General features: G+C 38.6%; 1 protein-coding gene across 1 annotated transcript; it reads right to left on the reverse strand.

The window, feature by feature from the left end:
- Positions 1-2,519: 2,519 nt before the first annotated feature.
- ptpn2a (protein tyrosine phosphatase non-receptor type 2a) lies at positions 2,520-11,868 on the reverse strand. Its single transcript, XM_061081069.1, has 9 exons — positions 11,659-11,868; positions 10,421-10,511; positions 10,233-10,333; positions 9,977-10,075; positions 7,982-8,119; positions 6,139-6,348; positions 4,811-4,975; positions 4,451-4,659; positions 2,520-4,227 (listed from the first exon to the last, which is right to left on the reverse strand). Exons 1-9 carry the CDS (start codon positions 11,713-11,715, stop codon positions 4,038-4,040), a joined length of 1,260 nt encoding a protein of 419 aa, XP_060937052.1. The 5' UTR covers positions 11,716-11,868; the 3' UTR covers positions 2,520-4,037.
- Between the last annotated feature and the right edge of the window lie 2,157 nt (positions 11,869-14,025).

Raw genomic sequence — 14,025 nt, forward strand, 5'->3', positions numbered from 1 at the left:
GGATCCTGAGCCACTCATTCACTTGCCAACAACGTGCTCATGAGTGTTCCCTCAGTGTTGCTTGGATTTTGGGTCAACACAAAAAGCCATTTACCGATGGAGGGGTTATCAAAGAATGCATGAGTGCAGTTGCCGAAACACTTTTTGACGGAAAACAACAACAAGAGGTTGGTGATAAAATAAAGGAAATACCCATGTCAGCCTCATCTGCCACAAAGAGAAGTGAACTATTAGCTGAGGATGTTCTAACCCAGCTAGATGAAGCCATGAAGAAGGCACCGTGTGTAGGCTTAGCCGTGGATGAGTCCATTGACGTGTGTGACAGTGCTCAGCTGTTGGTATATGTCAGGTTTTTCAGCATTGACCAGAAAGTGTTCTGTGAAGACCTGTTAGGTGTCACTCCCCTTCAGACCAGTACAAGAGGTGAAGACATCTACCTGGCTGTTAAGGAAATGTTAAAAAAGAGAGGGATACATCCACAAGTGGTTTCAATTACCACAGATGGAGCCCCTGCAATGATAGGGAGAGAGAAAGGAGCTGTAGCAAGACTGAAAGAGGACAATCCTGAGCTCATAGCTTACCATTGTATTATTCATCAATCTGTCCTCTGCGCCTCCCTGTCAGATGAGCATGCTGAGGTGATGAACACAATGATGAAAATGATCAATTTTCTCAGGGCATCCTCTTCCTACCAGCATCGCATGCTAAGGGAATTCCTTAGAGAAGTTGATGCCGATGCTGATGACCTTTTGCTGCACAATAATGTGAGATGGCTCAGTAAAGGCAGGGTGTTAGAGCGCTTTTGGTCCATCAGAAGGGAAGTTGCAGCTTTCTTGGCAGAGCTAAGAAGTCAGAAGGCAACACAGTTTTCTCTCTTTTTAGAAAATGAGAAACAGATGGATAATGTGGCATTTTTGGTTGATATCACTTCGCATCTGAAGGAACTGAATTTGAGGCTACAGGGCAAGGACAATTCAATTTGTGAACTGATGACAGCTGTCCGCTCCTTTCAGAGGAAACTGGAGGTGTTCAAGGAAGACCTGCAGGGAGACTGTGCACACTTCCCAGCAGTGCAGGAACAGGTTCAGGGACAGAGAGATGTGTCTGCATTTGTTGGCTTTATTGATAAGCTGATTGTAAACTTCAGCAACTGTTTTGACAGCTTCAGCTTTGGACAGCCGCTCACCATGTTCATTCAGAACCCATTTCTCATCACAGATGTCAGGGGGTTCTCAAAGGAAGTCACAAAGCACTTTAAATGGGTAAACGCTGGGCCTCTCCAGATGCAATTGGTTGATCTCCAAGCAGATGTGGCCCTGAAAAGGCAGTTTGCAAGAACTGACCCTTCCACTTTCTGGCTCCAAATGGTCTCAGAGACAGCTTTCTCAGCTCTGAGGAAAGTAGCCCTGCACATCTTGACCATGTTTGGCTCAACATACAACTGCGAGGCAGCTTTCTCCACAATGAATATCATATCAAAACTAAATATAGTTCAAGGCTCACTAATGAGCACCTCCAGATGTGTATGAGAATGGCCCTGACTCCATTCCGGCCCAGATTTAAAATCCTGGCAGGACAAGCTAGAGCTCAATTCTCTCACTGAGCAAAAAAGTGGGGGAGTGGGATATAGTAAGAGGGGAAGTCAGTCATTCTAAAACTGTTCAATTGTTATCATCTGTGAAATTGGTTGAGACTGTTAAGTCAAGTTGTGAAACAGAAAAAGGGAAATTCAAGCTTTTGCTTCCTTAATTTTATTTTTCTGAAGTTAAGCACTTTATTTGCACATTTTTATTTATTATTTATTTATTATTTATTTCGAGATGCAGTCCTACTTTTATTTAGTTAATGATATATTCCTGCAATCATACATATATGTTCAGTTCTATGTTACGTGATAATAAATATTGTCAAAAAGTTTTTGAATCGTACTGAATTCACTTGATTTGACAGTCAGGTATTGAGTACATGTAGTTGCTGATACAACTACTAGGGTACTTAAATATATATCACACTTAATAGTTAGAAATTATGATCTTCCGGACCTTTGCTTCAAGAAATTTTCTCAAACTGGACCTCTTTAAATTTTAGTTGAATACCCCTGGCCTATAAAATCAATGTACCGGTTTCAGTATTTATCTGAAATCAACCTAATACTATTAATTATTTCTTAAATTAAAACATAAGGTTTATATGGTTTTAATTTCAGTAGTATTCAAGAAAAATAAATCTTGTTTCATTTAGTGGACTAAACAACTACAACAGGTACTTCCTCCTCAAAAAACACCACTGCAGACAAGAGAAAATAAAATTACTGAAGTGGTCAATATGAGCAAGGCCTCTTCTTGAAATATTGAATCAATTCCTGGAATCCACGGTGAGAGACCTTCAGTCTGACTGCATTGATTTAGCTCATGGCCAGAATGCAATTATGGAGGGATGGGGACTGGGGTGAGCTGTGGGTGGACACTGGAGCTGCTTTATTGACACGGAGAAGGAAAAATACACACAAACAAGCAGACTTTGGTTTAAAAAAAGATTAATATTTTATTTTAATCTGCATTTCATGTTTTCTTTTCTTAACACAACATCTGTCATGTTCTAATTGCAGCTCAGCAATGTACAAATCTCCCCTGTAATTGTTAAAGGAAAACAAGAATGAATGGAATGTATGGTCAAACTGATCTTTTCTGGGCTAAATGAACACTGAGTCAAAGTCATGTCCAAACAGTGCCAATGTCCAAACCAGCCAATCACCAACAAATCGCTACATCTCAGGAGTCAGCACACGCTAATGTCACATTTCGTGTGCAATCAACTCTAATAAAATGTATTATATCACAACTCTGGCTACTGCAAAACAGCTAATGTAATGTTGAAACAACAGCTCACATAATCAATTTTCTGTACTGATCATGCTAAAGAGACCTTGGAGCACACACTCTGCCAACTTCAAGACACATTAAAAGCTATCTCAAACAAGCAATCAAATAGGTGAAGACATGTTTGCCATCACTCTCACCTAACTTAGAATTCAATCCAAGATGCTCTGCTCCAACTTCTAAATCACACTATTATAGCTTTATATTGGTCCCAGTCAATTGAAAACTTGGCTAGATCATGGGTTCAAATTATAAAGTCACATGCAATGCAAAGGTGCTGTGACCAATATCATTTTGCAATGCAGGTGTCAGTTATGTCAAAGATCCAATAGACAACACATTACACATAAAGGGAGTACAAATAAACAGCTTGCTTGGCTGGTATTTTAATAAAACTGGACAGCTTTGCTTTGGTTTCCTAAAGTGAGATAACCTGAACCCATCCAGTGGGTGAATACACACATTAAGCTGTGAGGGACTAGATAGTCACTATGACCCATGTGACAACCAAAACCGAAGAGAAACATGTGCTGTTTTAACAGAAAATGAAAGGTGAACATTCTAGCAGAGTCTGAAATAAATTGCGATTCTCTGCTAAATGTAAATGGAAGAACAAGTGGTGTTCTGGTGAACCTTTTAATGCATGCATGAAATGTGAATTCTCTAAAAGAAAAATAACTCCCATGGCTAATGTCAAGGAAAGGATTCATCCAACTTATCTATGGTAGGATAAACAGTCAACAGAACTCATTTTGAAATGCAAAATGTTAAAAACATGTCCACCATGAACAACACACATCTGACTATAGCAAATAAAGAATGCAAAAATAAATCTGTCAGAATATTTGTCTTTACTGCACCTCAAGTAGGTTTCTTTCAAAGCGATTTGCTATGATACAGTACATTCATCAACAGTAACAAAGAGGAAAGGAAAATAAATCATCGTGCTGGCAACGAGATCCTGAGATGTTACTACTTTTGTTTAGATGTTACATGAAAAATATACACAAGCTCATTTGATCCAGCGCTCCCGCATTTTTACCTTAAAGAAATAAATACCCTCAGATATGCACATCTTATCATCTAAATCTGCTTAGAGAAGTACCTAACCCCAGGTACTGGTGCAAAATAAGTCAGTTTTAGGTGACCCCGAGTGTTTCACTGGGAGTAGATCCAGCAAACCATTAGGCTGACAGCCAAAGCTGCCCCAGCACCGACGTTAAGCAGCACGGGCCTCCAGTACAGCCACTTCTCTCGCTTTCTCTCCGAGTCTGTCAGTCTCTGTTTCATCTGCAGGACCTTCTGCGCAGTGCTGGCAATCCTCTCCTCACGGTGTCGCTTTCTGAGACTAAAATAAATGGCAGTTAAAAGTAAAAGGTCAGAAAACAAAAGGGTTAAAAGCACATCCCCACAAAACACTACATGCCGGATGATTCAAATATTTTTACTAGTGCTGTCAGTTAAACGCGTTATTAACGACATTAACGCAAACCCATTTTAACGTCAATTTTTTTCTCGCAGACTTGACTTGACAAAACTCACTTCAAAAAGTACAGAGCTGTATTACTTACTGCCCAGAGAGGTCTTCCACATTGTGGTCATGGCTATCTGGCTCTGTTGGCAGCAGGTGGTCTCCTGAGGGGGCCTGCAGCTCCACAAAAGATGTTGGCTGGCCATTGGGCCTGCTGTCATTGAGGTGAGGTCTAGGTGGAGGTGGCGGAGGGGGCGGATCTGACTCCAAGTAGGGGGCAGATTTAGATAGTAGTCTCTGCTTGTTTTGCTACAGGGGACACGACACAAACACACAAGTCGACACTTCATCTGTTCACTGTGACAAGCCATGAATCTTGGCAAAATCTTAGATGCACTGTAACACGTCTTTTCTGTGACAGTTGGGAACATATTATTTTAATTTCTATTTATTGAGCTACCTGTGCAGCTGAGTTATCTGTCAGGATGATCTTGGCTCCCTCTATGACCGCCATGTAGGAAAAGCGAAGCTGGTCAGGGGTCTGGATCAGACCCATACGGTATTCCCTCATGTCCAGCAGCACCTTCTGTATGTCCACTGAAGACTGACTCTCACACCTGTCCATCTACAAACAAGATCAACATGTTCAGAAAAAGACGTGGAAGTGGAAAGATGTTTTTGTTTTCTTACTGTATACTAAAAGACCATCAGACCGAATTCACCCATAAAAGAAAATTCACTCATTATGTATTCACCACTATGCCTATGGAGGGGTGGGTGAAGTGTTTCGGTCCACAAAACACTTTGGGAGTCTCAGGGGTAAACAGTGATTCAGCCGAGGGGATATCTTCTACAGACGTAATAAAACACAACATGCCTCCATACTGCTCGTGTGGCGTCAACTAATTGTCTGCCAGCCCTGACATTCACATTCGACAGGGTGTCATTTACACCATGTTTTAAGCCAAATAGTCCCCTACCGGAAGTGGTGAAGCCAGTGCACACAGCCAGACGAACCCGCCTACACTTGGCCGAGTGTGTGTGAGGTGTTCCGTGAGCCCAAGGGTACGTGAATACGCCTCCGAGGACGCTATGTATTTAGGGGCTTGGGGCGACTTAGATGACATTCACGTATGGAGGCATGTTGTGTTTTTTCTCATGTTTTTAATTACGTCTGAAGGAGTCCCATTTAACTCAATTCTATTAGATCCCGCTGCAACGCTTTTTACACAAGACTCAAAAGTGTTTTGTGGACTCAAACACTTTACCCACCCCTCCATTGTTATAGTGCTGAGTAGATAGAGTGAATTAAACAATTTCGGTAAACTATCCCTTTGACAGAGACACATACCATTTGTTTGGATCAATTTTAAATTGTAAATAAGAGACTTCTCCTTTGATGCATCTGAAAAAAACGAAAACAAATACTATGAACAAATTCTAGAGATCTGTCTCTTTTTTTGTACGTGACACACATATCTCAAGAACCATTTGTCTTATTGCCTTCGAACTTGGCATGTGTATTGTTAAAGGCCCAAAGATATGCGGTCGCATTTGGTGTGATTTGGACTCAAAATAAATGTTAATAATCTTTTAATAAACAGGCGACCAGCGCTAAACTTTTCCCTCTTCAGCTTTCACTAACTATAATTATAAAAGCATCTCATCTTGCCCTCTCGACAATAATTGAGAATTTTGAGTAGCGTTTTAACTCTTAACTTTGATATCAGGTAATGTTTCCTTTTAAGGTTGGCTGCATTAGGTGACGTTGACCCTCTCAGTTCTCACCAGGACCAGGCAGGTGTCCACCAAGGCAAAGGTACCAGAGCGTCCAATGCCAGCGCTGCAGTGCACCACTGAGGGCCCATGCTCCGGAGTCAGCGAGCCAGATTCCCGAACCTTGAGTAGGAAGTTGAGGAAAGAGGCAGGAGATTCTGGGACACCAAAGTCAGGCCATGTGGTGTAATGAAAGTGGTAGACCTCCCTCGACTCCCCTGTCTGTGGCAGAAAACACATATGATGCTGGGCATGACAGAGTTCTGACTGACTGGGGTGATTTGTCACGAAAAAACATCACACACATAAACATGAAATCACAGTTTTTATTATCTCCACACATTTAGACTTAGATACTGGGGCAGGTCACACGTGCTGTGAAGTGCGACAAAAATATTTCCCACCCCCCATTTGGCACATAGCCTGTGCCAAATGTTAAATGAATATTGTCATATATACATATAAAAATACTGCTGATCTACTGGGATTGTCACACACAACCATCTCTAGGGTTTACAGAGAATGGTAAACAAAAGAGTAAATATCCAGTGAGTGGCAGTTGTGTGGACGAAAACGCCATTGTTGATGTCAGAGGTCAGAAGAGAATGAGCAGTTGTTGTTGTTCGGGATGATAGAAAGGCAACAGTAACTCAAATAACCACTCGTTACAACTATGGTATGCAGAATACCATCTCTGAACGTACAAACCGTCGAACCTTGAAGCAGATGGGTTACAGCAGCAGAAGACCACACTGGGTGGCACTCCTGTCAGCTTAGAACAGGAAACTGAGGCTACGATTATCACAGGCTCACGATAATTGGACAATAAAAGATTGGAAAAACGTTGCCTGGTCTGATGAGTCTCGATTTCAGCTGCGAAATTCAGATGGTAGGGTCAGAATTTGGCGTCAACAACATGAAAGCCTGGATTCATCCTGCCTTGTATCAATGGTTCAGGCTGGTGGTAGTGGTGTAATGCTGTGGGGCAAGGTGTACCTAATAAGTGGGCCGGTGAGTGTATACATATATATATATATATTCAAAGCAATTTTTGTTTAGAGAGCCAAAGAATCCCTTTTATTTATAAGTTTGGTTGTGTGTGGTTTATTTTATGCATGTTTTATATATTTAGGATATTTACATTTTTTTGTAATTCAAATGTCATACTGAATATTCTTTAGAATTAAGTTGATTACTCTTTGAAAGGGTTTACTTGCATGATTATGTTATATTATTATTATAATATGGTTGAAAATGGTTTAAAAGTGATGACAATATAATTTATCACAATTTCTGGAACAAAATATCATCAAACAAAAATAATAATGCACCAAGTTAGAGGTTTCCTTGTTTAGAGCTTTAGTTCTCTGATAATCTATTTTACATCCAAGCAGAATTGGTATTGTACAATGAAATATCCTTAACTGAATCAATATCGAATCTAGACCCTGTGAATCAGAATCAAATAGTTTTGGGGAATCAGTGGCATGCCCAGCCATGGTTAAAAAAATCCCCATTGTATATGTGAACTTTCAAGAAAAGGTATAATAAGTGTAATTTTGCAATGCCAGAAGGCAAGGTGACAAATTGTAGGTGTACTGGATTTATGTGCTGGTGCACCAAAATGAAAAAATTAGGTGCAACAGTGCGACCAATGTAAAAAGTTGGTCTGGAGCCCTGTGCAGAACAGGTTAAGTAATGGTCTGAACGTTTAGCTTCGACTGAGCTTAATTACCTTAGTGCTGGACTATAATTTTCATGAACTAGACACACAGCACTTTTCATCAGACAAAATCTGATCCAATACAGATTCTAAAACATTTACATTATTTAACTGTCTCCATCCCATGCTCACCTTTGTGTTTTGCAGTTCCAGCAATCGTATTGTGAAATAGGACTGGTCCTCCTCTGAAAGCAGCCTGACAACAAACCCTGTGTCTGTAAAAGATATCTGTAGCTCTTCTGAGGTGGGCCAGTACTGTGCACACTTTTCCTGCAAAGACAGAATCAGCTAAATCAGTTTTGGATAGACACATGGCAGGTGTGATGACTGAAGCATTGCCGGTTAGCTGCATTGAATTTAGCGCATCACTCTTATTTAATACCAATATACTTTTGACAGATTAAAGGATCGGCTGTGCATAGCAACAACACATGGGATTTTGTTACTTATCCTCTAAATTATTACTGTATTACTATGCTACATAGTCATTGGTTGCTTGTTTCCACCGGTCACAGTCCTTTAACAGTGCCTAGAAAGCAATAGGGCTGTGAGGTAACAAGGTAAATACAGTCATCTGAAATATTTGAAAGTAGCAATGGTGTTCAAGCTTTATATTTGTGTTTAATTGCTAATGTTAATGTTGATGAGTTTGCTATTCCATTTCTGATGTTTTTAACAATAAAACTGGAATATGTATTACATTTGTCGCCGACAATAATAATAATAAACTTTATTTGTATAGCATCTTTCATACAAGAAATACACCTTAAAATACTTAACAAATTACATGCAACATAAAAAAATTTGTGTAACAAAATGGAAAATCCAAGTTTAAGCACTTAAGTGCAGTTGAAGCACTGCAGCCAGCTATGGTAGGAAATGGTACAGCAGTAATTTACAGCTCCCTAAAATTAGATTTTTTGATAATACCATGTATGATGGCAAAACTTTTTGAAAAAATTTGATACTGCCCAGCCCTAAAAAACCTTCCAAATATTTTTGCTAAAGGCTAATCTTTGGGGTAAATTTAAAGGTAAAGCATAATTATGGGAGCTAAGGAATGCAGAAATGGAAAATAATATTTATAATTATGTTTTTTGTAACTTTAGAATGAACCTTTTATATCTACATCAGGAACGCGTCCTCTTCCACAAAAACATTTTTTGCAAACACATTCATTTGTTTTCTTGCTGTCAACATAGCTGGAAGTAGTATTCTTTCCCTAGTTTTTAATTTGTCAGATTTATGCTTGAAATCATAAATATAACATGTTTTTGAATTTGACCTTTAGACACAGTCAGGTAAGCTTTTGATCCCAGTTAGCAGTCTTTATACTGAACTAATTCAAGCAAACTCTGGCTGATGGCTCTAGTTTCAAATACTGTATGATGGACCAACATGAAAGTTATGTTTATCTTCTCATTAACTCTCAGTTAGAAAGCAAAAAAGAATACTTTCCTTCTAGGGCGATATGGCCTAGAACAAATACCGCAATATTTTTCATAAATATGTTGATCATTTGAAATGTCCTCTAAAATCACATTACAAATATTAAATTCTTAAAAGTTGTGCGTGTGAACTTCAACTCTCGCGTCATGAATAAACGCCACTCATCTTAATAATTTGTAAACTGATTTGTTCGGTTCAGCGTTCACCAAGAATAATAACCGTCTCTGAAATTTCGTAAACTTGCTAGGACTCTCTGAGTTTCTTCCCTCCTCTCCTGATACAAAAATATGCATGAGCGCAGGAGAGTTTTCTGGATGGGCAGGGGAGTGAGCTGTCTGATGTGAGAGGGGCATGAGAAGAGTTAAACGAAACTCAAAGAGAATTTCATGCTGACGGCTTAAAACATTCCTATGACAATATATACTTGATGGTCGCGATATACTCTTTTTATACATCGCATGTGGTACAAGCCGCGATACATCGAGTATATTCGATATATCCCCACCCCTACTTCCTACAGAGAAACTAACATTGAGTATGTATGCTATGTTGTAGAAACTTCTAGAGCCAATGTCGGTCTCAATTTGACACCTTGAATCATGTCATCCAGAACTTTTATATAAAACAGAAAGGGGAATGTTGTAAATGAATGATTAGCAGTTAGAAATATGTACTCACAGATCCCTTTTCAATGACTCTGTTGAGCATTATAACAGCTTTGCAATACTGCTCCCAAACCATCAGCCAGAAATGACCACAAGTATTCCTTAAAGGCCCCTGAAGATGCTCAAGAAAGAAAAGTACATTAACAAAAAGATCACTGAACATTAAAGTGACATCTTGCTCAGTCTTCTTCAAGTGATCCAGAGGCTTTTTTACTCTACTGTATATGAATGCGGATAGTGTCATTTATATTGTCTATCTGGCACCATACCTGAGACAGTATGTAAGCTCTTTGGGCTTCTTCCATCATAACTAAACTTGCATTGATGTAGTCATTCTCAGAGTTTTCAAGCTTTACTCGACTGTGATCGTCTGAAAGCAGATGAGAGATGACAGAAAAAATAGACATTGGCAATAATGCAAACTTTCACTAACAATCTTATTTATCATAAGACTCACATGGACTGACATCTCTGTAACGGTTCAAATTCCGATTCACTGGGAGTTTTGCCACTTTGTAAGGATATTCGCTGGCTTGGTTACGGATCTCCTGTTGGCAACAAGAAAACAAACTGACAGTTAGTAGTTTCTTTTTATGTCAGCAACATAAATGCGAAACATATCATTAACACACCAATGCATACATATGATGTATGCCTCCTGCCTGACAAGTTACAGAGCTAACATTCATTTAATTATCAAGTTGAGAAATAAAAGTTATCTTAAACAGTATGTTATTAGTCTCATCTGTGCTAACATGTACTGTTTCGCTAGGCTTTCATTTGTCAAACTACTATATTATTATTATTGTATGATATTGTTTTCACAATAATTGTTTTCCGTTGTGTGTATAGGATGCAGCTAAAGATGATCTCCCAGCCTCTGCTGGACAGCAACTTTGTTATCTTTTTCTTTCTACATGACAGATCAACAGAAACTGTTTCACTGAGCAAAAAGAAACGTATCACGCATCAGAATTGTTTCAACATTTAGACATGAGTGAAAAAATCCACTTCTCAGCATATACAAACGTAACCATTTGAAATTAGTTTCGATTTAACTTTCGACTTCTCCATTGAGTTATCTGGCTAAATTAACAGGTTTAATAATAATTATTAATGTATACACTTATTATTTATGCTGTAGCATAACTATGCTTCGGTTACTTCTGAACAGATTAACTGGTGGCCACGAAATATCTTCAGTTCCATGTTATCTTCAAGTTACTAGCGGGGTCAGAGCCCGAGATAAACGGGATCAGAAACGTTACAAATTGGGTCCGTTTGAACAGCTGGTGATAGAGCACATGCGCTTTCTCTGGATGTCCTCATGAATTCCCAGAAACTGCAGCTGACGTCTGCTAGCGTCAGCGAGCATTAGCTAACTGAGCTCAACTATGAAGACTGTGCTAATGCACGTTCTGTAACGATAAGCTTTGTAGCTACGGAAGTAAGCCGCTGGGAACGCGGACTGCCAGTTTCTCCATTCGTCTTTACTATTAGTCATCCCCACATACAACATTAGCACCATGTGTTGTAGTCTTTAAGTTGACACACTGTAATGTGTAACCCATGAAGCTAAAAGTTACAATATACCGATTAAAAAGGTGCCTTACCGACTAGCTACCAACTTAGCTAGCTAAGTAAGTTAGCAACTGATCGTCATAGAAACACGAGAGGCCCTGTGTCCGGACTTACATTGTAAAGGTTTTGCCAACTCCCTGACGAATCAATGTCTTCGAATTCTTGCTCCATAATGTCACAATTTGTGCCCCGAGACACTTTGTGTATGACCACGGAGAGTTTGCAGCACCGTTCGTTAAGTTACTCCTTTCTGTCAGCCATCTAAACAGCAGTGTGTTTAATCCCGGGATCCCTGCGGGAAGTCTGCTGCTGCTGCTGCACAGTGCTGCATGCACTCTGACTGAAGGGGGTTGCCAGTTATGCGTCTGACAACATAAAAAATCTCTTTCCTCTGCTGTGTGTTTGGTTTCTTATATAAATTGGTACATATATCGATATTTTACTACTGTTACCAAACAGCGGTTTGAATTTATCTGATATTTTATTCCAAGTAATAGGTCACGTTTTCTTATGTAGTGTATTATATTTGGTTACCATACACCAGTGAAATATACATTTCAATTAAATTGGACAGTAAACTTTTGGATCTTGAATCTTGGATATTGATATTTGCATTAAACGTAATTTTAATTATATTATAAATAGTTAGTTAAAAGTATGAAAAACAATAAATAATTAAAAAAAATGTGACTTATTAAACAGCAAAGAACATTAAAACAACAAATCAATCAGCATAAAATACAAAATAAATGCTTGTCTGTGAGTGATTAGTGTAAATGTCAGTGTACATTAAGTGTAAATATTCTACTTAAGCTGGCAACCCAATGTAACTTAACAATGCTACTTGCTATCTAATTTGTATTATGATAGCTATGCGTGCTTATTCTTTTAAAGGACCTGGTCTCTTAATTATATCAGTTTGTTTATCTGTGACAAGTACCTCAAAATATGTATTTTTAGTTGGTGTGATACGCCCCTCTTAATCCAAGGAAAGATACAAAAGGCATCAGGATGATATAGAAATGTTCATATTCATGAGGATTTAGGTTTTTTAGTGGAAAAAACTAAAGTTATGATCTTTTCATAGAAAAAAAATAAGAGAGGTTGGTTTAAAAATGGGGAACAATTAAAGCAGGTAAGCACATAATCGGATATCTGTTTTTTTATTTGACCCAAAGCTGACCTAGAATGTCCTTGAAATACAAATATGATGGTAGAAAAAAATGCTAAATAGTTTGGTAGATGTAATGAGCTCTCTCAAGGGGTCTGAATGAGGAGCCAATAGAAGAGCTTTGAAGAATATAATGTACATATAGCTCTAACTGCAATGGGGAAATTTGCAATGTTACAGCAGCAGAAGACATCACATAAGTAGCATGCATTACTTGGTTGAGGGAATATAAAGAAATAGAAATATACAAAAATATATATAAAAAAAACATAAATGTGATTAAACTGGTCAGTGTAAAGACATATTATGTGTCACAACATGTACAGTATATGGGTTGCACATAATTAGATTATAATTGACTTTGAAAGTGGTATACAGGCCAGCAGCAAAAACCTTGAAAGAATACAAAATCAGGCAATATGCTTTGGGGCTATTAAGACCTCCCCAAATATAGCTGCCCAAGGGGAGATGGGTGAACCTCAGATACAAACAGCTAATGCTAAACTACCGGTCAAATCTTCAAGGACACAAAAAAGAAGAAGAACAGAACTGTGAGGGCCCTCAGGCTTAGACCATGCTGGGAAGGTGAGAAAGCTAAGACAAAGTGCTATGTATGGACAGCAAGTAAAATGGCAAAAGAGATGAGGTTACATGATAAAATAGTGCAAAAGCTCCTTATCCTGTGACACCAACATGGTTATTTCCACCTGTATCATTATACTTTAAATCCAAGAACAATTGAAGAGAGACAAATGAAAAGGAAATTGGGTAGACATAGTAGAGAAATGGTTAAGGACTACACACAATACCCTGTTCCCAATATATACAGATTGGTCAAAGGAGCCAAAAACTGGAAAAACTGGATTTGCTTTTGCTATCCCAGACCTAAAAATAAATATAAAGGAAAGAACACCGGATCACCTGACAGGAAAGTTGAGATGTTGGCAATAACAATGGCATTACAATGGACATAGCAAAATAATATAAAAAAGGGTTATAGTATGTTCAGACTCACTATAAGCATTGCTATCTAAGCATAGCTAATACCAATTTTCTTAAACGCACAGTGGGATACAGAGCCATGAAGTCATGGAACCTACTACCAACAGAAATTATAAACGTGACACGTAAATGTATGTTCAAAAAGCAAATAATGAAACACTTGGGTACAACATACTTGTGACACTAGATGGTGTTGTACTGTATATAAATGTGTAGGATTCTATTACATGGTTTGACGTTTTCGCTTACCATGGAATTACCTATCAGTTTTTTATATCATGACAAAGGTCAAACTGCATAACCACTAA

The sequence above is a fragment of the Limanda limanda genome, chromosome 11 (assembly GCF_963576545.1).
Source record: "Limanda limanda chromosome 11, fLimLim1.1, whole genome shotgun sequence".
NCBI classification, from domain to species: domain Eukaryota; kingdom Metazoa; phylum Chordata; class Actinopteri; order Pleuronectiformes; family Pleuronectidae; genus Limanda; species Limanda limanda.

Excerpts from the sequence above, each read along its gene's own strand:
- ptpn2a (XM_061081069.1), bottom strand. The coding sequence starts at position 11,715 with ATGGAGCAAGAATTCGAAGACATTGATTCGTCAGGGAGTTGGCAAAAC. Across the intron at positions 10,334-10,420 it reads TTACAGAGATGTCAGTCCAT|ACGATCACAGTCGAGTAAAG; the intron begins GTGAGTCTTATG and ends ATCTGCTTTCAG. Across the intron at positions 4,228-4,450 it reads GTGGAAGACCTCTCTGGGCA|TCTCAGAAAGCGACACCGTG; the intron begins GTAAGTAATACA and ends CATTTATTTTAG.